This window comes from Heteronotia binoei, chromosome 16, assembly GCF_032191835.1.
Source record: "Heteronotia binoei isolate CCM8104 ecotype False Entrance Well chromosome 16, APGP_CSIRO_Hbin_v1, whole genome shotgun sequence".
NCBI classification, from domain to species: Eukaryota; Metazoa; Chordata; class Lepidosauria; order Squamata; family Gekkonidae; genus Heteronotia; species Heteronotia binoei.
The window spans coordinates 54126859-54151791 of record NC_083238.1 but is presented as its reverse complement, the minus strand read 5'-3'; the positions used below and the strand labels follow the sequence as shown (position 1 = coordinate 54151791).

General features: G+C 48.1%; 1 protein-coding gene and 1 non-coding gene across 2 annotated transcripts; both read left to right on the top strand.

Moving 5' to 3' along the window:
• The first annotated feature begins 3159 nt into the window (after positions 1 to 3159).
• On the top strand, positions 3160 to 3267 carry LOC132585534 (U6 spliceosomal RNA). Its single transcript, XR_009556320.1, has one exon. It is a non-coding gene; the product is annotated as a U6 spliceosomal RNA (small nuclear RNA).
• Positions 3268 to 7741: 4474 nt separating this feature from the next.
• Positions 7742 to 21810, top strand: ORMDL1 (ORMDL sphingolipid biosynthesis regulator 1). The gene is made up of 3 exons (XM_060257130.1): positions 7742 to 7948; positions 11312 to 11463; positions 19945 to 21810. The coding sequence occupies exons 1-3, from the start codon at positions 7775 to 7777 to the stop codon at positions 20078 to 20080; spliced, it is 462 nt and encodes a 153-aa protein (XP_060113113.1). The 5' UTR covers positions 7742 to 7774; the 3' UTR covers positions 20081 to 21810.
• The last annotated feature ends 3123 nt before the right edge of the window (positions 21811 to 24933 follow it).

Here is a 24933-nt window from a genome sequence, read left to right as displayed (position 1 = left end):
CTAGGTTTTGTGACAGAGTGTTGGACTGGATGGGCCACTGGCCTGATCCAATATGGCTTCTCTTATGTTCTTACTCTACTGAAGTTCCTCCCCTCCCCTCCCCAAATCCCGCTATGTCTACTTTGCACTTGCAAATCTCTGGGCATCTGCGTTAGTTACTGGACCCCAGGGCAACTGAGGACTGCTTGGGCTGACTAGAGATCCAGCCAGCCCAAGCAGGCCTTGCTCACCTGGGGCTCTCCTTGGCCACCCCCCACAGCCAAAAGGCCAGCAAGCCCCCCCCCCCCCCGCCATCACATAAGAAGTGGTGAAAGGGTGGCGTGGGCTTCTCCAGGGCTGCTGGGGGTGTGGCAAAGCCCCTGGTGGCTGGCTGGCTGCCCACTCTCCTAATCCAGGGATCGTTATGCAGCTGCACCTACTATTCAATGGACCAGGTCGGTGGGGAGGAGGAGGGGGAACCCTCAGAAAGGCTCAGAAGCTGCGCTCCTGGGAGCTCCTGCTGAATTCAAGGCCTGGCTGTAAGACACACAAGTCAGTGGCCCGTGAGGGTAGGGTTGCCAGCCTCCAGATGGGCCCTGGAGACCTCCCACTTTTCCAACTGCTCACCAGCCGGCAGAGACCAGCTCCCCTGGAGAAAATGGCTACTTGGAAGGGTGGGCTCCAGGGCATTGGATCCTGCTGAGGCCCCTCTCCTTTCCCGGATCCACCCCTTCTCCCCAAAGCCTCCAGGGGTTTTCCATTCCAACCCAGACCCGGCAACCCTACGCGGGGCGGGGGGGGGCTCCTTCTGCAAAGCGCCCCGCCGACGGACGCGGCCATAAAGCAAAGCGGCCTGGAAGAAGCCTGGGGAGCCGCAGCGAGGCTCTTTCTCTCGCGCGCCAGAGAAAGCCCATAAGCCGGCCACGTTCCGCCCAGGCGCTGCACAGCCTCCCCCGGGCCCGCTCCCCAGCCTGCAGCCTCCTCCTCTTCCTCCGCCTGAGCCTCTGTTTACGCGCCAGGCGCCCAGCCGCGCTCCGCCCCCACGTGGCCCGGGCAGGCCTATCGCTCTGGGGCGGCCGCCTCCAGTCAAGCCCGGCACCCCCCCCCCCTTTTTAGTGTTGCCAATCCCCAGGTGGGGCAGGGGATCCCCCGGTTTAGAGGCCCTCCCTCCGCTTCCGGGTCATCAGAAAGGGGGGGGGGAGAATGTCTGCTGGGGGCTCCATTATTCCCTATGGAGACCGATTCCCATAGAAAATAATGGAGAATTGATCTACAGGTATCTGGGACTCGGGGTGGGGGTGGGGGGGTAGGTTTTTGGAGGTAGAGGCACCAAACTTTCAGCATAGCATCCAGTACCTCTCCTCAAAAGACCCTCCAAGTTTCCAACAGATTGGTCCAGGGGCTCCAGTTTTAGGAGCCCCCAAAGGTGTCCCTATCTACTCCATTCTTTCCAATGGAGGGAAGGCATTTCAAAGGCGTTGCGGTCCCTGCAAATGTGAGGGCCAGGACTCCCTCTGAAGTTCAAGGGTCCTTGTCACACCCTTGCTCCTGGCTCCCCCTCCCCCCCAAAAAAAGTCCCCAGATATTTCTTGAGCGGCACTTGGCAACCCTGCATGGAGACAGCAGCCTGCAGCCACCTCCTCCTCTTCCTCTGCCCGAGGCTCTGTTTACGCGCCAGGCGCCCAGCCCCAATCCGCCCCCCACGTGGCCCGGGCAGGCCTATCGCTAGCTGGCGGCCGCCTCCAGCCAGGCCCGGTGTCCCCCTTCTCCTTCTTCTCTCCCGAAAGCCCAGCTGGTCTTACCTGCTCCGGACCGGGCGCACGCGGGGCTCGCCCCGGGCAGCGCGCAAAGGGTGCAGCTTAGCACGGGCAGCGCGCAAGGGGCGCAGCGAACTCGGCACGGGCCGGCCGGGAAGGCGCGAAGAGGAGGAGGAGGAGGAGGCGGCCGTGGGCGGGGCCGAGCGGGGGCCCAATCGCCTGCCTTTGTCGCCCGGCTGGGCCGCATTCCGCGCCTGGAGCCTGAGCGGTCGGGAGCGGAGCTGGAGTCCCCGTGGCTGGTGAGCCGAGCAGGGGCGCGCAGAGCGAGGGCGCATCGCTGGCTGCCCAGGGGGCGCTACTCGGATGCAAGCGCTTTGGCGTGCAGTGCAGCGGGGCGCCCTTTTTGGGCAAGGCGGCGGGGGGGAAGGAGGGAGGGGGGAGAGGTATCCTCGGGAAGAAACCGCCCGGGAAAGGGGTTTGGCGAGTGCGCCGGGCGTGCGTTCCTGCTTGGAGTGCGGGATTGCGTTTGGTTTGCTTTTTATTGCTGCTGCGCCTTTGCGCGCCCCGGCTGGAGGCTCCCGCTGGCCGCCCCTGGCCTTTGCCCGTCGGACGAGGAGCACACACGAAGGGCGCCCCGATTCCCTGGCTCGCAGCTCGCCTCCAAGCCCGGGCTCGCTTGCTCGCGTGGCCTGGTATTTTGGAGGAATCCAGCAGGCAAGACTGGGAGAGTCGCCCTCCGTGGCCAGCTTGGGGGGTGGGGGGGCTCTCGGGGCCTACCCGGAACGTGGGAGGGCGGAAGGGTTGCCAGCCTCCAGGTCGGTAGATATGGAGAGGTTAAAACGGATAAAAGGAAGTCCTTCACCCAAAGGGTGATTAACATGTGGAATTCACTGCCACAGGAGGTGGTGGCGGCTACAAGCATAGCCAGCTTCAAGAGGGGGTTAGATAAAAATATGGAGCAGAGGTCCATCAGTGGCTAGTAGCCAGTGTGTGTATATATATGTGTGTGTGTGTGTATATATATATTTGGCCACTGTGTGACACAGAGTGTTGGACTGGATGGGCCATTGGCCTGATCCAACATGGCTTCTCTTATGTTCTTATTAGAGAGGTCACTCGTACACTGAAAAAATATACACAACCACGCAGTTAAAGTGACCAAATAACGAAATAATATTGATAATATCAAATATAACAATAGCAGAATGAGGAGACCCGGGGGGGGGGGTCGACTTGAAATTCCTTCTTTGTTCACACTTCACACAAGGGGGTGCTCCATGCAAGTCAATTCAAAAAGTCCAGTTCAGACCAAAATCAATGTGGGTATTCGTACAACGTTCAGTGACTGCAAAGTAATAAATATTTCGTAGGGACACAAAGTGTTTCCAAAACAACTTTAAAGACGGGGCCCTGCGCAAGAAAAGTGCTCGCTTCGGCAGCGCATATGCTGAAATTGGAACGATACAGAGAAGATTAGCTTGGCCCCTGCGCAAGAAAGGCCGTTGAGCGCAGCGCCTGGCTTTAAAGTTGTTTTGGAAGCACTTTGTGTCCCTGCGAAATATTTATTACTTTGCAGCCACTGAACGTTGTATGAATACCCATATTGATTTTGGTCTGAACTGGACTTTTTGAATTGACTCGCATGGAGCATCCCTTTCCTGAAGTGTGAACGAAGCGGGAATTTCAAGTCGACCCCCTGCACAACGGGTCTCCTCATTTTGTTGTTATATTTCAGGGGTGACCAACGGTAGCGCTCCAGATGTGTTTTGCCTACAACTCCCATCAACCCCAGACATTGGCCATGCTGGCTGGGGCTGATGGGAGTTGTAGGCAAAAAAACATCTGGAGAGCTACCATTGACCATCGCTGTTATATTTGATATTATCCATATTATTTTGTTATTTGGTCACTTTAACCGTGTGGATGTGTATATTTTTTCCACCTCCAGGTCAGGCCTGGAGTGCTCCCAAAACAACAATTGGCCTCCAGGTGGCGGAGATTATTTCCCCCTGGAGGAAATAAATGGCAGCTTTGGAGGGCGGACTTGGCGGTGCTACGACCTCGCTCAGCTTCCCCCCCCCCCCCCCGGATTTCCAGGAATCGCCCAAATCGAAGTTGGCAGCCCTAGCCAAAGTCTAGAGTCCAGCCCAAGAGCTGGTGGCCAATGTTTCCTCTAAGCTGCAGAGTCTTGTGAGCAAACATTCTACTTTGTGAGCTCCTGGCCTTAAAGCTGTGAGTTCCTGCATGAATTATTGTGCTCTGGGGTCCTCCTTCCTGAGCTATGGCAAAAATGTGCAAGCTGGAGGCTAAAAATCTGTGAGCTAACTCACACTAACTCAGCTTAGAGGGAACACTGCGGGTGGCTTCCTCCTTCCTTCAGGTCTGGGGTGGTGGTTAGAAGCACTTTGAAGAGAGGCCATAGATCAGTGGCAGAGCATCTGCTTGGCAGACAGAAGGTCCCGAGTTCAATTTCTGGCACGGGGATGGCCAAGCTGGGGTTCGGGAGCCACATGTGGCTCTTTCACACATATTGTGTGGCTCTTGAAGCCCCCACTGTCTCATCAGTCAGCTTAGAGAAGAGATTTGTGTCTTTAAATCACTTTTACAAGCCAAGCCAGCTGGCAGCTTGGAGAATGCTTGGAGAAAGTTGCTTTCTTTCCACTTCTCCCTACTCCAACCTTCCTTCCTTGAGATCCAGTTTGGTGTAGTGGTTGAGTGCATGGGCTCTTATCTGGGAGAACTGGGTTTGATTCCCCACTCCTCCACTTGCAGCTGCTGGGTTAGCCATAGCTCTGGCAGAGCTGTCCTTGAAAGGGCAGCTTCTGAGAGAGCCCTCTCAGCCCCGCCCACCTCACATGGTGTCTGTTGTGGGGGAAGAAGATAAAAGGAGATTGTAAGCTGCTCTAAGACTGATTCAGAGAGAAGGCAGGGGTATAAATCTGCAGTCTCCTTCCTTCCTCTGATGTTCATGTCTTATGGCTCTCAAACATCTGACTTTTATTCTTTGTGGCTCTTACATTAAGCAAGTTTGGCCACCCCTGGTCTGGCATCTCCAGTTGAAAGGACCAGGCAGGAAGGGTCATGAAAAACTTCAGCCTGAGACCCTGGAGAGCCGCTGCCGGTCTGAGTAGACAAGACTGACTTTGAAGGCCCGAGGGTCTGATTCATTATAAGGCAACTACCTAGGTCCAGAGCTTTTTTTTTTTTTTTTTTTGTAGAGGCTGCTGCATGGCTTGGGCCAGAGCAAGTGATCTCGAGGGCCATAAATGGTCTTTGGGCCGGACATTCCCCACCCCTGAACTAGAATGATTAAAGGGTTGCAACACTTTCCCTATGAAGAAAGGTTAAAACGCTTGGGGCTCTTTAGCTTGTAGAAACGTCAACTGAGGGGTGACATGATAGAGGTTTACAAGACTACACATGGGATAGCGAAGGTAGAGAAAGAAGTCCTTTTCTCCCTTTCTCACAATACAAGAACTTATGGGCACACTAGGAAATTGCTGAGCAGTCGGGTTAGAACGGATAAAAGGAAGTACTTCTTCACCCAGAGGGTGATTAACATGTGGAATTCACTGTCACGGGAGTTGGTGGTGGCTACAAGCATAGACAGCCTCAAGAGGGGATTGGATAAAAATATGGAGCAGAGGTCCATCAGTGGCTATTAGCCACAGTGTATTGTTGGAACTCTCTGTCTAGGGCTCTGTCTTCTTGGTGCTTGAGGGGGCACAGTGGGAGGGCTTCTAGTGTCCTGGCCACACTGGTGGACCTCCTGATGGCGCCTGGGGTTTTTTGGCCACTGTGTGACGCAGAGTGCCTTCAGTGTGCATTGCAAGTGGAGTGTGCTTGGGTGAGTGGTGCACTCCCTTCCCTTGTGGAGCTTGCTCCAGTGGCACGTTTTGTTGCCCTCGTTGGGAATCTGTGCGAAATGAGTGGCTGGGGAATTTAAAGGCTCCAGATTAATGAAATGGCTTGTAGCCAGTATAATGAGGAAGGGGGTGGGGATTGTTCAGGGGTGTCAAGCATGTGGCCCTGGGGCTGAATCAGGCCCCTGGAGGGCTCCTATCAGGCCCGTGAGCAACTCACTGTCATCTGCTTCCTTCTCTCTGTCTTGCTTCCTTATGCATCACAGCTTGCTTTGCTACGCTTGGTCAGTCGTACAGGAATTACAGAGCAAAGCCTCTATTATCTCCATTGGCTGAGGCTCCTCCCTTGAGGAAGAAGAAGGGGAAGCAGAGCTTGTTTTGCTAGGCTCACTCAGTCGCACAGCAGAGCTACTTAGCCAAGCCTCTCTTCCTTCTATCGGCTGAGGCTCCTCTCCCTCCTGGTCCCCTGGGGAAGGAAGGAAAGAGCCAGAGCTTCCTATGCTCAGTTCCCTGGATCCCATGGGAGAGATACAAAGAAAGCACCTTTAAGACTGAGTGCTAATGCTTTTAGCATGTTTTACGTTTTTTAAAAATATACATTGGACTGTGTTTGTCTGTGTCCTTTATAAAGCTTAAGTAGGTACGCACATGACCCAGTCTGACAAGGTCTCATTTATGTCAGATCTGGCCCTCATAACAAATGAGTTCAACACCCCTGTTTTATAAGTTAATAAGTAGGGTAGATTTTTGCAAAATCTCTTTATGTGTGGGACAAATTGTGGATCTGCTACATTAACCCTGAAGTGTCAGTAGGACATCCCTCCACCCCCAAATTGCAAAACCCCTGACCCTGATTTTAAGAACATGCAACTCATTTTTAAAACACATTGGGAGTGCACCACTCACCCAACACTTTGGCAACCACCTCCCCCCCCCCCCCCATTTTTGTGGTTGTTCTTTATTCCATTTCTAGGAAACGCACCTAGCAACAGGCTTTTCACAAAGCCTGTTGTTTTGCTGATTGTTAAAATTCCAGCTGTGTCCTGACTCTAGCAAATGATTTTGCGCCAGGCATAATGATTTTGCTCCACGTTCAGGGTGTCCAGTTCAGCCTGTGATTTTTAAGAGAGATCTATTTGATCTGCTGTTGTCTTTTTACTGCTCCCCTTTTGAGGACTCCGTGCCATTCTCTTACGCTCTTGTGAAGCTATTTTGGTCAAGGGGGGAATGGAAAGCCATTCCTTCTACAGAAGGAAAGCCGCCCCCCCCTCCGAAAAAAAGGCCCTGAGCTGATGTTAGATTCAGGTGGGTAGCCATGTTGGTCTGAAACAGCAGGACAAAGTTGGGAGTCCAGTGCCACCTTTATGACCTGCCGTGAATAAAATGTTGTTAGTCTTCAACAGGGGTGGCCGAACTGTGGCTTGGGAGCCCACATGTGGCTCTTTCGCACATATTGTGTGGCTCTTGAAGTCCCCATCACACCATTGGCCGGCTTGGAGAAGGCATTTATCTCTTTAAATAACTTCTCCAAGCCGGCTAGAAGAATGTATTTAAAGTTGCTTCCTTTCCACACTACCATCTCTCCTTCCTTCCTTGTGGCTCTCAAACATCTGACGTTCATGTCTCGAGGCTCTCAGACATCTGATGTTTATTATATATGGCTCTTATGTTAAGCAAGTCTGCTCACCCCTGCTCTTAAGGATGCCGTGGACTCTGCGTTAGAGATTGCTGCATGGACACTAGAGGACCCACATCTAATGGCTAACAGCTATTTGAAAAGTTGCTTTGGTGGAAGTTAATGTGTTAATGTCAGGTTCCAAAGTTTTATGTTGTTTTTAGCTTGCCTTGAAGACAAATAAAAATTAATAGCAACCTCCTAGAACTGCCGAGCGTTGTCTTTCATCTCTAGATTCCACCAATGGGAGAGCGGCAAACATAGCCGGTAGGAAGTGCAGGGCCTACTTTGCAAAAGAGGAGATCTGGTAACGTGTCAGAGCAAACCAGGAATCGGAGGGGGAAGAGAGGATTTGGAAGGCCTTCTGTCAATTCAGTCCGCGGGGTGGGAAATCCCCTCAGCGTTTTACAGGTTCTTTGTAATCACCGAAGAATGTGCTGAATTAGTTCGGATTCTTTGATGCCAACTCTCTTTTGCGACGTGGCTTTTCAGGGTCCAACATGAACGTCGGGGTGGCCCACAGCGAGGTGAATCCCAACACCCGGGTGATGAACAGCCGCGGGATGTGGCTCACGTACGCGCTGGGCGTGGGCTTGCTCCATATTGTTCTCCTCAGCATCCCTTTCTTCAGCGTTCCTGTTGCGTGGACCTTAACCAACGTCATTCACAACCTGGTGAGTGTCCTACCTTCCGACATGGTTGTGAGCTGATCGTGGTAGGCTAGGGATTCAGAGATGCATATCTACGGGACCACGTCTTCCCGTATGAGCCCCCCCCCCCCCGTCCCGGGCTCTGAGGTCTGCCTCACAACATTGGGCCTAAGGACGCCTGACTGGTTTTAACAAGGGCCGGGGCCTTTTCGGTCTGGGCCCCTACTTGGTTGAATGAGCTCCCCTTGGAGATTTGACTTGTCAAAGTTCCGCAGGGCTTGCAAGATGGAGCTCTTCCGCCAGGCTTTTAACTGATCCAGAGGGCGTCCCTTTGAACGCCATCACTTCCCCCCACCATTTTACACTCATGGCGCTTCTATAGAGCTGACAGTCATTGGCCGTACGTGCTGTTCGATGTTTGCCGCTTGTGCCTGTCTCTTCTGAATATGCTGCTCTGACTACTGAAACTGCTTTTTGGTGTTTTAATTCCGATGTTTGTTTTTACTGCTGTAAGCCGCCCTGAGCCAGCTTACAGAAAAGGGCGGGGTATAAAAAAAATTAAATTAAATTTAAACAAGGGACCCCGGCATGCCAAGCAAGCAGCTTTAGTCAGCTGAAGCACCAGCTCTTGAGTTTGGCCGGAACCAAAGACTTCATTTTATCTTAAGGCAGAAAAGACTAATAGGCTAGCCCGATCTTGTCAGAATTCAGGAGCTAAGCAGGGTCAGCTGTGGTTAGGACTTGGATGGGAGGCCACAGAGGAAGTCCAGAGTTGCTACGCAGAGGCATGCAATGGGGAAACCACAGCTCTTCATCTCTTGCCTGGACCTGGATGGCCCAGGCTAGCCCAATCTCATCGGATCTCAGAACCCAAGCAGGGTCAGCCATGCTTTGTACTTGGATGGGAGACCACCAAGGAAGCCCACGGTTGCTATGCAGAGTCAGGCAATGGAACACCACCTCTGTGAGTCTCTTGCCTTGACCTGGATGGCCCAGGCTAGCTTAAACTCATCAGATATCGGAAGCTAAGCAGGGTCAGCCCTGGTTAGTACTTGGATGGGAGACCACCAAGGAAGCCCATGGTTGCTATGCAGAGGTAGGCGATGGAACACCACCTCTGTGAGTCTCTTGCTTTGACCTGGATGGGCCAGGCTAGCCCAGTCTCATCAGATCTCAGAAGCTAAGCAGAGTCAGCCCTGGTTAGGACTTGCATGGGAGGCCACCAAAGAAGCCCACAGTTGCTATGCAGAGGCAGGCAGTGGGGAAACCACAGCTGTTCATCTCTTGCCTTGACTTGGATGGCCCAGCCTAGCCTGATCTTGTCAGATCTTAGAAGCTAAGCAGGATTGGCCATGGTTAGCACTTGGATGGGAGGCCACCAAGGAAGGCCAGGGTTGCTACGCAGAGGCAGGCAAGGGCAAAGCCACCTCTGTTCATCCTCACAGCCTTTGTGTTGTGTGTCGGAGGGTCTGTCTAAAAGTGGCAAAGCTGTGGATCTGATCCAACATGGAGATTCCCGACATTTCAAGATCAGAGCCTTTCTTCGGGGGATAGGTTCATTACAAAGTAGAGTTTCATTCATCGAGGTCCCGTTCTTACAGTGCCATCTAGCATAGTTCGTCATCTCACAACCCGGGTATTCCTTTTACATTGGAGGTGTCTATGTATGTTTGCTTGCACAGTTGCTACCATATCCAAGACTGTAATTCTCCATGTTTTTATATATAAAAAAGGTCAAGGTAGTCCCCTGTGCAAGCACCAGTCGTTTCCGACTCTGGAGTGACGTTGCTTTCACAATGTTTTCACAGCAGACTTTTTACGGGGTGGTTTGCCATTGCCTTCCCCAGTTCTCTCCACTTTCCCACCCCCCAGCAAGCTGGGGACTCATTTTATCCACCTCGGAAGGATGGAAGGCTGAGTCAACCTCGAGCCGGCTACCTGAAGCAGCTTCTGCTGGAATTGAATTCAGGTTGTGAGCAGAGGGCTGCAACTGCATTTATATAAGCCTCTTCACAACACAGCAGTATTTTTCGCAGCACGCCTTCCCATAATAAGCAGGATGCAACTGCGGAGCGGGATCTCATCTGAAAGGATTTGAGGCAAACTGTGGATTGGTGACAGGTGCCTGAGTTGCTTGGAAACTCATTTAGTTAATTAATTAAACTTTGCCTGCCAGGGAGAGTCGAGTGCTGATTTCTTTTACGCAGCCAGTTGGATTTACAGCTTCTACCACAGTAGGCATCTTTGGGTAACTTTGGACCTATTCCGATGTCTCAGATCTGTGATCAATTATCTTTGGCAGACATTAACGCTGTTCTGTCAGATGGAAGCACTGCTGTGCGACGCTTGCTCCTGTCGGAACTCACTCATCACCAGCAGCTACACTGGAGACGTGTGTAGGTGCCAAGAATATCTATATCAGGGGTGGCCAAACAGTGGCCTCTCCATCCCACCTCTCCCATCTATTTTCCTTCCTTCGCTCCCTCTCTCCCATCTATTTTCCTTCCTTCCTTCCTTCCTTCCTTCCTTCCTTCCTTCCTTCCTTCCTTCCTTCCTTCCTTCCTTCCTTCCTTCCTTCCTTCCTTCCTTCCTTCCTTCCTTCCTTCCTTCCTTCCTTCCTCCCTCCCTCCCTCCCTCCCTGCTTTCGAACAGCTGATGCTCATGTCTTGCGGCTCTCAAACATTTTGACATTTATTCCAGGGGTGGAATTCTAGCAGGAGCTCCTTTCCATATTAGGCCACACACCTGTGATGTAGCCAGTCCTCCTGGAGCTTACAAAAAAGAGCCTTGTAAGCGCCAGGAGGATTGGCTACATCAGGGGGTGTGGCCTAATATGCAAAGGAGGTCCTGCTGGAGTTCCACCCCTGGTTTATTCTCTGTAGCTCTTACATTAAGCAAGTTTGGCCACCCCGATCTATATTCTGTGGTTCAAGTGGGCAGCCGTGTTGGTCTAAAGCAACAGAACCAAGTTTGAATCTAGTGGCACCTTTTAAGACCAACGAAGTTTTATTCTGGGGTTTAGATTTTTGTGTGCATGCACACTTCTTCAGATACATTGAAACAGACTTTCTGAAGCCTTACATATAGCTGGGGGAGGTGCAATAGTAGGAGGCTTCTAGTGTCCTGGCCCCACTGATGGACCTCCTGATGGCACCTGGTCTTTTTAGTCATTGTATGACACAGAGTGTTGGACTGGATGGGCCACTGGCCTGATCCAACATGGCTTCTCTTATGTGACACAGAGTGTTGGACTGGATGGGCCATTGGCCTGATCCAACAGGGCTTCTCTTATGTTATGTGACACAGAATGTTGGACTGGATGGGCTATTGGCCTGATCCGACATGGCTTCTCTTATGTTCTTATATTGCTCTATTTCTTCTTCCAAGGGGATGTACGTCTTCTTGCATGCGGTAAAAGGGACCCCTTTTGAAACGCCAGACCAAGGTAAAGCTCGGTTACTGACACACTGGGAGCAGCTGGACTACGGCGTGCAGTTTACGTCTTCACGGAAGTTCTTCACGATCTCGCCGATCATTTTGTAGGTTTTATTTGAAGTTCTGCGGCGGCGGTACTTGCAAAAAAAAAAGTGAGGTTTTTTTGAACTGTAATGTTTGATGCTGCTAATCAGAGTTGTGCAGGACTTCATTTGGAGTGGACTGGTTACGTTTTACAGTACTTGCTTTGCCAGACGGCTTGTGCAAAATACATTTTTCACATAGTTAATATTCCTGCTAATAGAAATGCTAACTGCATCTCAATAACCCTATCAGTTTGGGGGAGTGTAAAAATCCCCCCAGATGAGCAGGGCAAAGCATCTTGCAAAGCTGAAATCTCAATGAATGAATGTTGCTAAAAAAGCCAGAGTCCAGAAGTACCTTAAGGGCTAACAAAATTTAGAGGATGGGCTTTTACAGGGCTTTTTTTGTTGTAGCAGAAACTCCTTTGCCTATTAGGCCACACACCCCTGATGTAGCCTGTCCTCCTGGAGCTTACAGAGCTCTTAGTATAGGGCCTACTGTAAACTCTTGGAGACTGGCCACATCAGGGGTGTGTGGCCTAATATGCATAAGAACATAAGAGAAGCCATGTTGGATCAGGCCAACGGCCCATCCAGTCCAACACTCTATGTCACATAAGAACATAAGAGGAGCCATGTTGGATCAGGCCAATGGCCCATCCAATCCAACACTCTGTGTCACACAGGGGCAAAAAATTTTATATACACACATACACTGTGGCTAATAGCCACTGATGGACCTGTGCTCCATATTTTTATCTAAACCCCTCTTGAAGGTGGCTATACTTGTGGCCGCCACCACCTCCTGTGGCAGTGAATTCCACATGTTAATCACCCTTTGGGTGAAGAAGTACTTCCTTTTATCCGTTTTAACCTGTCTGCTCAGCAATTTCATTGAATGCCCACGAGTTCTTGTATTGTGAGAAAGGGAGAAAAGTACTTCTTTCTCTACTTTCTCCATCCCATGCATTATCTTGTAAACCTCTATCATGTCACCCCGCAGTCAACGTTTCTCCAAGCTAAAGAGTCCCAAGCGTTTCAACCTTTCTTCATAGGGAAAGTGCTCCAGCCCTTTAATCATTCTAGTTGCCCTTCTCTGGACTTTCTCCAATGCTATAATATCCTTTTTGAGGTGCGGCGACGGAGTTCCTGCTACAGAAAAAAGCCCTGAACTTTTATTAGTCACTGCTCACTTCTTCAGATACAACTTAAATGTGAGTCCATCTGTTCTTATATCGTGGAGAGTGGAGGGATTTCAGATGCTGAATGGCAACACTGGGTGAATGACATTAGCGGGTGAATCACAATAGCAGGCATGATAGGATTAGGTGCAATATGCAGAGGGGTTGTAGGCATGGAGAAACCTGCGCTGGTAATGAGACAGGAAACCTAGGTCTTGATTCAGTCCCAGTGGATATACTGTCTTGAGCTAGAAAAGATTTGTAGTATTGTTAGTCATTCAGGCTTTGCATTTGAAACATAGCTCCATGTAAGGTTCTGAAATATTTTGCATTTTTTACCACTTGCTTATTCTTATATTCTGTTCGTAATACTGCAGATTATTCTTTCGTTCTGCAAAGAGGATTATTTCTGTTCGTTTCTTACAAATAGCCTGCTAAGGTGGTATTTACACAGCCCAAATTAACGCTTTAAATATGCGATGGTTGTATAGCTGGTATTGTACTTAAAATCCACTTTAAAAAAAACAGAACAAAATACAACTAATGAGAGAGACAGCAGTCTTGGAGATGAAGACATGTAAACTGCTTAGGCTTAACAGCTGCATTGTTATGGCTTCTCACAAGAATGGCTTCATGTTAAACAACTTGTACATCTTGGATCTGAAACTGCCAATACAGCATTATGAAATGGGACATTTAGAGTAAGCAGCAGACTAGTTTTATGACATCCTGGAACTTCTGTTTTTCTCCCTTCCTAGCAGCTGAGGAGGGGAATCTCGTTCTCACTCACAATCTAAGCAGTTGCATAAATGACGATTGTTAAGATTTCCCCCACCATCAGTTTCTGGCTCAAACTTGTACCGAACAGCCCAGCAGACTCGAAAGCTGAGTCAGATTTCTCTGCAGGCTCGTTACCACAAATTTCTAAAGCTCTTGGGTCGTAAAGATGGCTATCCAGGGATCAGCAACATTCAGACTTTGCAACAAGGAAAACAACACCCTGGAGCAGGGGTCCCTAACATTGTGCTCCTGAGCACCATTGCACCCTCCCAGTGTGTTTAGAAAGTGGGTGGAGCCAGATAGGGCACTGGCCTGGCAAGGCTTCTGATTGGCCACTGGAGATTTGATTGGCTGTGCAGATTTTTTTTTTTTAAACATTGCTTCGGCAGCAACTGCTGCCGTAGCACAAGGATTTTCACTGTGCAGCTGAAGGGGAGCTGTGGCCGCCATTTTGTAACTGGCTGCACCTCCTGAGGCAGCCATGTTGTCGTTTCACCCACTTCCCAGCTTCAGAATTCTGAAGGTGCCTTTATGGTGAGGGATCCTAAAAAGAAAAGTTAAAATCATTTTATTTAATCGATTTAATTGGAGAGGAGGCGGTTGAGAGGTGATAGGATCACCACCTTCAAATACTTGAAGGGCTGTCCTATAGAGAATGGGGTGGAATTGTTTTCTATAACCCCAGAAGGTTGGACCAGAACCAAGGGTTTGAAATTAAATCAAAAGAGTTTCCGGCTCAACATTAGGAAGAACTTCCTGACCATTAGAGCGGTTCCTCAGTGGAACAGGCTTCCTCCTTGGGAGGTGGTGAGCTCTCCTTCTTTGGAGGTTTTTAAACAGAGGCTAGATGGCCTTCCTGAGCATTAGAGTGGTTCCTCAGTGGAATAGGCTTCCTCGGGAGGCGGTGGGCTCTCCTTTTTTCAACAGAGGCTAGATGGCCATCTGACAGCAATGAAGAGCCTGTGAATTTAGGGGGAGGTGTTTGTGAATTTCCTGCATTGTGCAGGGGGTTGGACTAGATGACCCTAGAGGTCCCTTCCAACTCTGTGATTCTAGGATTCAAGTTCAAAAAAGGTTGGAGACCCCTGCCCTGAAATGTGAAACACGATGCCTTAAATATGGCAAAGAATGCCAACAACATTTGATACCAGTGGCTTTTAATAACTAAAGGAAATACATTGTGTTATTGGAAAGATAAGATGCATGTTTTCTAAAAAGGGCAGTTAAATCATTGGCATTTAGCTAGCATAGCTTGATTATGAACTTAAGGGTCCCCAATTCATATCTCAGTTTGGCTATAAACTCAGCAGGTATCGCCAAGCGAATCTCTCTCTGCTCATCTCACCTTCATTCTCCCACACACTCCCCATTATGAAATCACCAACAGTGGTCTTTTGAGCAAATTATTGTAAAGAGATAATGTCTGAACCACAGTGTTCCCTTTAAGTGTTCCTTCTAAGCTGAGTTAGTGTGAGCTAGCTCACAGATTTTTAGCCTTCAGCTCACAAATTTTTGTCTTAGCTCAGGAAGGATGACCCCAGAGGACACGGATTTCTGCAGTAGTCAATAGTCGATAGTAATGTATTTGTGTTAAGCCATAGGCCATTACAAACAAAAAGAAAATCACAGATAAAATGTTCAGGTGGAACAATATATATGTGTGTGTGTGTGTGTGTGTGTGTGTAAATGAGACAAATTGTGAAAAATACATCAAAAAATATAAGCGAATACAAAAAACCGCATGTGAAACAAACCAGGGCAAAATACACCATAAACTAAGAACAAATATTGCGATCACAGAATAACCGCAAAAACAGTAGTTAATTAGCACCAGTACAAACAGCTTTGGCCCGTAATTTCTTCGCTGCTAGGGCATACAATGCCATACTATGAGATATATTGGCATCAAAATCAGCTAACAGAAATACAATCTTCTCGGAATCTGAATAGGCGTGTAGATTAGTTAATATTCTGGAGAGAATTTTTGCCCTGGGTTGAGCGTACAATGGACAGTTAAGAATGTAATGAGGTAAATCTTCACTAACAGAAATGCCACAAATACACGCTGATCCTTAGGTATTTTACTGATTTCTGCAGTAGCTCACAACTTTAATGGCAGTAGCTCACAAAGTAGAATTTTTGCTCACAAGACTCTGCAGCTTAGAGGGAACATTGCACTTCAGATATTTCAAGGAAGTGATTTATACACGGGCACAGTCTTGCCAACGTTTGACACCTTTCCATTCTTTGGAACCCAGGGCATTTTTAATCCTCCAGTAGAAATCTGCAGATTTCAAAGAGTTTTGGCTGGGTTGTGCCTTAAGTATTGTATCTTAGCACATTTTATTTAACTGATTTCTAACGCTCCTAGAAATAGTTTTAATTTCCTTGGTTTGTCAGAAGGGAAGGGGGATTGAGAAACGGTCTTTGTGTTTACCATCTGAAACCCTGGAAACAAACCCTGAAAGGCCCAGTAGCTTTTGAGGGAAGCGTAGGCAGCAAAATGAGCTGGCTTCTGAGGTGACAAGAGAAGTTTGCAGTGTCACAGTAGGGCAGCCCCCCCCCCCCCCAAAAAAGAGGAGTTTGCGTCAGGTTCTCCAGCCTTGTTCCTGGTTTTGAATCACCGTGTTAGTAGGCTTTCAAGAGGAAATCCCATAAGGATCACTGCTCTTGCTCCTGGTTCCTGAGTATTGCATTACATAAGAGAAGCCATGTTGGATCTGGTCAGGGGCCCCTCCAGTCCAACACTCTGTCACACAGTGGGCCAAAGCTCAGGTGCCATCAGGAGGTCCACCAACAGGGCCAGGACACTAGAAGCCCTCCCACCATTGCTCCCCCAGCACCAAGAATACAGAGCATCACTGCCCCAGACAGAGAGTTCCATCTATACCCTGTGGCTAATAGCCACCGATGGACCTCTGCTCCATATGTTTATCTAATCTCCTCTTGGAGCTATCTATGCGTGTAGCTGCCACCACCTCTTGTGACAGTGAATTCCATGTGTTAATCACCCTTTGGGTGAAGAAGTACTTCCTTTTATCCATTCTAACCCGACTGCTCAGCAATTTCATTGAGCGTGCACGAGTTCTCGTATGGTGAGAAAGGGCGAAAAGTACTTTCTCTACCTTCTCTATCCCATGCATAATCTTGTAAACCTGTTATCATGTCACCCCTCAGTCAGCATTTTTCCAAGCTAAAGAGCCTTAAGCGCTTTAACCTTTCTTCCAACCCTTTAATCATTCTAGTTGCCCTTTTCTGCACTTTTCCCAATGCTATAATCTCTTTTTGGAGGTGCGGTGACCAGAATTATGCACAGTACTCCAAATGAGGCCACACCATAGATTTAGACAGGGGCATTCCCATTCCCTTGACTCCAGTGCTTATCGAAAGCATCGTCTTCCTTTTCTTCCCCTGGAATCTGAACCCTCAGGACAACTGCACGAGAACAATTTCCCCAGCTCTGCCCTGGGTGTTGTCAGACACTTGCTCAGCATTCCCAATAATGCTTTAGATTTACCAGCACTTGGAGGAGGAGGATTTGGATTGGGGCCACAGTGTGCAGGGAGAGGTAATTTAAGCTTCCCCTTTGTGTTCTTTTCCCAACCTGAAATGGCCCTGGGGGGCGGTGTTCTTTGCCCTGTTGGAGAAATGTGAGTGTACCAATAGCATATGTGTAAGTTTCCTCTTTCAGACAAATAGCAGTTTGTTTGTTTGTTTGTTTGATTCGATCTTTAGCCCGCCCTTCCCATAGAACAGGCTCAGGGCGGGTTACATCATAAAAACAATCAACAGTAAAAAAACCCAATTTAAAATATACAAAATCTAAAAGTACAGAGAACAATAGGTACTATAATGGCAAATTCTGCCTCACAGACATGGCCTATTGTCCAGATCCAGCAGGTCTTATGGTGCTGGGATGGAATGAAGGGGAGAGGCTGATAACAAATGACATCCACTCTCAGCTGAAAGCCCAGCGAAAGAGCTCTGTTTTACAGGCCCTGCAAAACTGAAGTAGATCCCGCAGAGCCCAGATCTCCAGGGGGAGCTCATTCCACCAGGCAGGGGCCAGGACCAAAAAGACCCTGGCCCTCTTCGAGGCCAGATAGACGTCTCTGGGGCCTTTTCCAGTTGGGGAAAACAGCATGGGGGGGGGGGAATGCATGAACCTCCTCTCCCTGTGGTTCTGACCTGTGGACTGCCCGGTCCCATGCAGCTGGGCTCCAGTGTTGAACCAGATGTTTGACAGGCTCCAGGAACAGATCCAGAAACAGCATATTGTGTAGTTAGGCTCTCAGTTGCTGTGATGGGAGGCTATGGCTCAGTGAAAGAGCCTCTGCTTGGCCCGCAGAAGGTCCCCGGTTCTATCCCCAGCATCTCCAGCTTTAAAAGTTCGGGTAAGAGGCAGTGTAAAAGATCTCTGCCTGAGACCAGTGTTCCCTTTAAGCTGAGTTAGCATGAGCTAGCTCACAGCTTTTAAGCCTCCAGCTCACATATTTTTGTCTTTGCTCAGGAAGGAGGGCCCCAGAGCACACTAATTTTTGCAGTAGCTCACGAAGTAGCATTTTTGCTTACAAGACTCCCCCCCCCCCCCCAGTTTGGAGGGAGGATTGCTGAGACCCTGGAGAATTTCTGCCAGGAAGAACACCGGCCTTTAGAAACCAGCAGTCGGATTGAGTATGAAACGGCGTCCCATGTGAGGGGGTTCCTCGACAGACAAAATTGCTGCTGCCGCAAATAGATGTTGAGTTGTATTCAACAGAAGAGTAGCTGTGCGCCAAACAAAAAAGCCTACTTTCTCAACGTTGCTGTGATTTTTATATGGAAGAATGTCTTGTGAGGTTGTCGTCCCCTGGGGCTGCATTTCTCACTAAGCTACCTTACCCTCAGGGGTGGAATTCCAGCAGGAGCTCCTTTGCATATTAGACCACACACACACCCCGATGTAGCCTATCCTCCAAGAGCTTACAAGGCTCTTTTTTGTAAGCCCTTGGTGGATTGGCTACATTGAGGGGTGTGTGGCCCAATATGCAAAGGAGCTCCTGCTGGAATTCCACCCCTGCTTACATTGGATGAGACCATCGGGTCCATCAAGTTCAGTATTGCCTACTTGTACTGGCAGCGGCTCCAGAGTCTCAGGCCAGAGGTCTTTTCACATGGCCTACTGCCAGGTCCTGTTAACTGGAGACAATAGGGATTGAACCCGGGACCTTCTGCATGTCAAGCAGAGGCTCTACTACCAAGCGACAGTGCCTCCTTCTGAACTATTCCTCTGCTAATGACTGACTTCTGGTTAATCCCTTGACCTCAACTCCATTCCTTGCTTTCTGTATTCGTTCTGGCTGGGCATGTTTAGCCTGGAGAGGAGGCAGCTGAGAGGTGATAGGATCACCATCTTCAAATACTTGAAGGGCTGTCATATAGAGCAGGGGTGGCCAAGGGTAGCTCTCCAGATATTTTTTACCTACAACTCCCATCAGCCCCAGCCAGCATGGCCAATGGCTGGGGCTGATGGGAGTTGTAGGCAAAAAAACATCTGGAGAGCTACCCTTGGCCATCCCTGATATAGAGGATGGTGTGGAATTGTTTTCTGTGGCCCCAAAAGGGAGGACCAGAACCAATGAGTTGGAATTAAATCAGAAGAGTTTCTGGCTCAACATTTGAAAGAACTTCCTGACCGTTAGAGCAGTTCCTCAGTGGAACAGGCTTCCTCAGGAGGTGTTGGGCTCTCCTTCTTTGGAGGTTTTTAAACAGAGGCTACATGGCCATCTGACAGCAATGAGGATCCTGTGAATTTAGGGGGAGGTGTTTGTGGGTTTCCTGCATTGTGCAGGGGGTTGAACTAGATGACCCTGGAGGTCCCTTCCAACTCTATGATTCTACTTATTTATTTACACTATTTCTATGCCCCACTTCAGAGGCCTGCTTGAGGCTTCTTACACTTAAAATTAAAGGTATAGTATCCAGATCACATGAAGTGATGGTATCGCTTTACTCTGCTCTGGTAAGACCAGATCTGGAGTACTGTGTTCAGTTTTGGGCACCACATTTTAAGAAGGCTATAGATAAGCTGGAACGGGTCCAGAGGAGGGCGACGAAGATGGTGAGGGGTCTGGAGACCAAGTCCTATGAGGAAAGGTTGAAGGAGCTGGGCATGTTTAGCCTGGAGAGGAGGCGGCTGAGAGGTGATGGGATCACCATCTTCAAGGACTTGAAGGGCTGTCATATAGAGGATGGTGTGGAATTGTTTTCTGTGGCCCCAGAAAACAAAAAAGTTTAAATCAAAAAAGTTTCCAGCTCAACATCAGGAAGAACTTCCTGAGAGTTAGAGCAGTTCCTCAGTGGAACAGGCTTCCTCAGGAGGTGGTGGGCTCTCCTTCCTTTGAGGTTTTTCAACAGAGGCTACATGGCCACCTGGAAGCAATGCAGATCCTGTGAATTTAGGGGGAGGTATCTGCGAGGCTCCTGCGTTGTGCAGTGGGTTGGACTAGATGACCCTGGAGGTCCCTTCCAACTCTATTATTCTGCCTTTCTTCCTCTACAGGTATTTCCTGACAAGCTTCTACACAAAATATGACCCGACGCACTTCATCCTGAACACAGCTTCGCTCTTGAGTGTGCTTATCCCCAAGCTGCCACAACTGCACGGAGTTAGGATCTTTGGCATCAACAAATATTAAGCGAAGAAGAAATGGCGTGGAGGCAAATTTTACCCAAGTTTGGCATGACCACACTTTGCCTTGGAAGAAGACACTGTTTGCAGCGTCCGTTCATTTAGTAACCTGCAAAGGGGTGAGGGGGACTTCTTTCTCTCTCCCAAGATGTAAATGCTATCCTTTCAGAGCTGCATGGGAGAGAAGCAGACTTACTGGAGATGTGCTCACTTTTGGAGCGTGGGCTTTCTAGAAAGAGCTGGGCAGGCCTGGCTCTACTATGCTGACGGCATTGACCGGATATATATACCCAGCAACCTTAAGCGATTTGCAGCAAGGGGCATGAATAATGCGATGGAGACACAAAACGATAGTCCCCCCGTGGTACTACTGCGTGCGTTTGTGGTAACGGAAAAGACCCCAGTTCTCTGTTTAAGAGATCGGTTAGGATCTAAATGTTGTACAGTAGCCAGTTATTGTTTCTTGGATGTGTTTTTGTGCGATTCGGTGATGTAATAGCTCAAAATGCCTTATTTATTCTCGTGACCTTTTGATCATTAAGCTTCTCTAGCATGAGATGCTCAGCTTCAGGAGACTGGCTCATCAGTCTCCCGTCTTCCTTAGAAAAACTGATATATTTCTGGCTCGTTTTGCAGACGTGGCCGGTTAGTCTGAAGCATTTGGAATTACCCGCAAATGGTAACTTTTATCTTTTCAAAGTGGAAGGCGGTTTCTTTCTGCCTTAAGAGTTGGGGTCTGTAAAGTCCACTCGAGAGAAGGTGAGGTTTCAACTTCAGAAACCAGTGTGAACTGCTGGGTAATCTGACAACCTTTCTCTACTTAGTTGGCTGACAAAATACCTAGTATTTCTGTGAGTAAAAACGTTGTGGGTTTTGTTTTTTTGATTTTTTTTTTTGAGGGGGGGAAGTAATCCATTGCTGTGCTTAGAATTTCTGAGTGATAGAAGGCTCTAGTACCAAGCCCATTAATAAGAATTCTAAATCTAATAAGTTTATGGTGCAGTCCTAAATGGATTTACACCCTCCTAAATCCATTGAAGTCGATGGGCTTTCAGGGCTCTTTTTCTAGCAGGAGCTCCTCTGCATATTAGGCCACGCCCCCCTGATGTAGCCAATCATCCTGGAGCTTAGAGGGCTCTAAGTACAGGGCTTACTGTAAGCTACATGAGGATTGGATACATCAGGAGGGGGTGTGGCCTAATATGCAGAGGAGCTTCTGCTAGAAAAAGAGCCCTGCTTGCATTATATGTGCAGCGGAGAACTTTTCAGAAGGGAGTTAAGAGAAAGCATAAGAGCTGAGGTAGTTTGGCAGGCGATTTGGTTTTGAAGGCTGGAAACTGCTTTGCCCTATCAAGAGTCCTGTTTTGAGAGCTGCATTAGTGCAGTTGTGCTGAGTGCGAGAAAAGTTGGCGCGACAAGGAGACTTTGTGCGAACCAAATGTTTTGTGCGACCACAGAAAGAGGCCGTTGCTTTCTTCTCTTAGAAAAAAGTGCATCTGATAAACTTTGATCTGCCAGAGTGCATCTGATAAACTTTGATCTGGGTCAAGGAAACCTGGGATGTCCTGCCTACAGTAATTGTGGAATTCAAACCGGTATTGATGTATATACTCGAAGTAATAATTGGCTGTTTTCAAGAAACACTTTACTGTTTGTTATCCCAGCTCTCTGAGAAAAATGTCTTTTTGAACCATGTCAGTGTTTTTATATTAATAAAATGAATGACTTTGAGACTGGGAACTGTGTCAATACAGTGTTTTGTTAACTGAAGTTCGCTGTTCCAAAAATGGGCTGCATGCACTAACACACAGCTGGTATGCTTTTGTAAGTGGAATGATCTGCTGCATTGTTTGAAACCACTACATAAATACGTTTCAGGAAATTGTGGAAGTTGTTCATACAGAAGGCTTCTACCTCCCCACTCTGACATTTCCCCCCTAAATCTAGTGTGTGGTTTATTCAATTAAAAATGGCTCTGATAAACCGGTGATTGATTTGTTTCAAAAAGGAATTTATGAAAACTTTGCCTTATGAGAGGGAGCATAATATTTGACCTTTGCCCATAGAGCTCAACTTCTCTGTTGCTCTCTGCAACGTCAGTGTGTTCCTTGTAAAATCCATATATCTGTCAAGGTATTTATTTACCTTTAATAATTGCATGGAGATTTAAGGTCCTTATTAATGACTTTGATTAGTGAACCTAAGGCTGGCTGGCAGGCAACATTCTTAATTTAGTTACTATATTTCATCATCAACTACTTAAACCTTTACTGGATAATGACAGTTCTCTTTCATAAGTACCGGGGGGCACCTTTTCTTGCGCATTCTCCCTCAATCTCAAACAACTTTTCATCCACAATAATACAATATCTAATTTAAACTTGGACACTGGTCCCAGAGTTTGCAATAAACCCAGATACCAACTTTGCTGCCACATACACCCAGGCAACACAATCAGTGGACATAAAAACATCAACTACACCATCTCAGGCTTATTCGGACGCTCACCTTCTAACGTATATAAGATTAAATGCCAATGATGTCCTTCAGTTCTCGGCATAGGGCAAACAAGTCAGACCGTAAGCCAATAGGTAAATGGTCACAAATCTGAAATCAAGAATCGTAAGACTGACAAACCTGTACGAGAACACTTCAGCCTTCCAGGACGTTCCATGGGTGACCTCATAGGAGCTGCCTTATGGCAAAGAAACAGACTAGAAAGGGAAATTGCTGAGTAGCAAGTTATTACAGTACACAGAACCAGAGCCTTTTTTGAACAGGAATGCAGTTCCAGCTCACTTGGTGTTGGGGTGTGGCTGAATGTGTAAATGAGTTCCTGCTGGGCTTTTTTGTAGAACGGAACAATGGTGGTGTTGGGGTGTGTGGCCTAATTTGCAAATGTGTTCTGCTGGGCTTTTTCTACAAAAAAAAAGCCCTGCTCAAAACAATGGAATCCCAGCAGCTTAACAGGGATATTGGTTTCTTATTTCACTACATACGCTAACCCCAATCAACCCTAACATCTATATTCTCACCAATCCCCCAAAAGGGCCATATGTCCTCTTTATTTTATTTGGAATAACAGTAGATTAAAGTCAGAGTCCAGTGGCACTATTATTATTATTACTCAGCCCATTCCCCCATGGGGGCTCAATACAGATAATAATGAAATCACAATAAATTACAATAAAATCAATTAATAGTAACTGATTAATAGTACAGCAGAATGGTCAAGCAGAATGATATAGCAGGATGGTACAACTGTGGTACCACAGGGGAAGCCAACTGATCTATCAAGTAGATGCCCGCCGCCTCATCCAAAAGCCTGGCGGAACAGCCCCATTTTACAGGCCCTACGAAAGGCTAACAAGCTGGGTATGGCCCAGATCTCTAAGGAGCTGATTCCCCCAGGTCAGGGCCAAAAAAGTTTTACTCAAGGCAGACACACACACTTCTTCAGATGAAATGGAATAAAACCATCCAAACTTACAGGCAGGGTGGAAAACCAAAGGAGCATATAACATGCTGTAGAAGACATTTTGAGACAATAACAGGAATGAGCCCAAGTGTACAGGGTCAACAGCTGTACAGATCCCATTATTAACATTAGATGCAATAAATATGTCAAAATGGGAGATAAGTGTGTAAGAGGATCTTTTCTAATTGTAGGAAAGTTAACTCAGATTAACTAGAAGACTGCAAGGTAACATAATTTGGAATGTGTTTCTCTGGGTTGGGGAACAGGGAAGATAACTACACAGCCAATCACCCCATTTCAAAGAAGGAGATGCTGTAAGTAGGGCTGCCAATCCCCAAGTGGGGGCAGGGAATCCCCTGGTTTGGAGGCCCTCCACCCCTCCACCCCCGCTTCAGGGTCATCAGAAAGGGCAGGGGGAGGGAAATGTCTGCTGGGCACTCCATGATTCCCTATGGACATTGATTCCCATAGGGTATAATGGAGCATCAATCTGCAGGTATCTGGGACTCTGAGATGGGGCTGTTTTTTGAGGTAGAGGCACCAAATTTGCAGCATAGCATTCGATGCCTCTCCTCAAAAGACCCTCCAAGTTTCAAAAAGATTGAACCAGGGGGTCCAATTCTATGAGCCCCCAAAGAAGGTGCCCCTATCCTTCATGATTTCCAATGGAGGGAAGGCATTTAAAAGGTGTGCGGTCCCTTTAAATGTGATGGCCAGAACTCTCTTTGGAGTTCAATTAGACTTGTCACAACCTTGCTCCTGGCTCCACCCCCAGCGTCTCCTGGCTCCACCCCCAAAGCACCCAGATATTTCTTGAATTGAACTTGGCAACCCTAACATTGGGCCACGCAACCCTAACATTGGGCCACACACCCCTGATGTAGCCAGTCCTGGAGCTTCCAGTAGGCCTTTTAATGAGAGCCCTGTAAGCTCTTGGAGGATTGGCTACATCAGGGGTGTGTGGCCTAATATGCAAAGGAGCTCCTGCTACAAAAAAAGCCTTACGAGAATAAAACGTCGTTGGCCTTAAAGGTGCCACAGGACTCAAACTTTGTTTTATTCTGGGTATAAGCTAAAGCTCATACCCAGAATAAAACTTTGTTGGTCTTAGAGGTGTCACTGGACTCTTGTTTTATTCTGGATAGAAGTTTTCATGTGCATGAAGCACAGATGCACTAGAAGTGTTCTTGCACACGAAAACTTACACCCAGAATAAAACTTTGTTGGTCTTAAAGGTGCCACTGGATTCCAACTTTGTTTTATTCTGGGTATCAGCTTTCGTGTGCATACACAACACCAAAGCTTGCACCCAGCATAAAACTTCGTTGGTCTGGACTCTAAACTTTGTTCCAATAGTTTGTTAGGACAGAGTTCTTATAGCA

Excerpts from the sequence above, each read along its gene's own strand:
- ORMDL1 (XM_060257130.1), top strand. The coding sequence starts at position 7,775 with ATGAACGTCGGGGTGGCCCACAGCGAGGTGAATCCCAACACCCGGGTG. Across the intron at positions 7,949-11,311 it reads CCAACGTCATTCACAACCTG|GGGATGTACGTCTTCTTGCA; the intron begins GTGAGTGTCCTA and ends TCTTCTTCCAAG. Across the intron at positions 11,464-19,944 it reads ACGATCTCGCCGATCATTTT|GTATTTCCTGACAAGCTTCT; the intron begins GTAGGTTTTATT and ends CTTCCTCTACAG.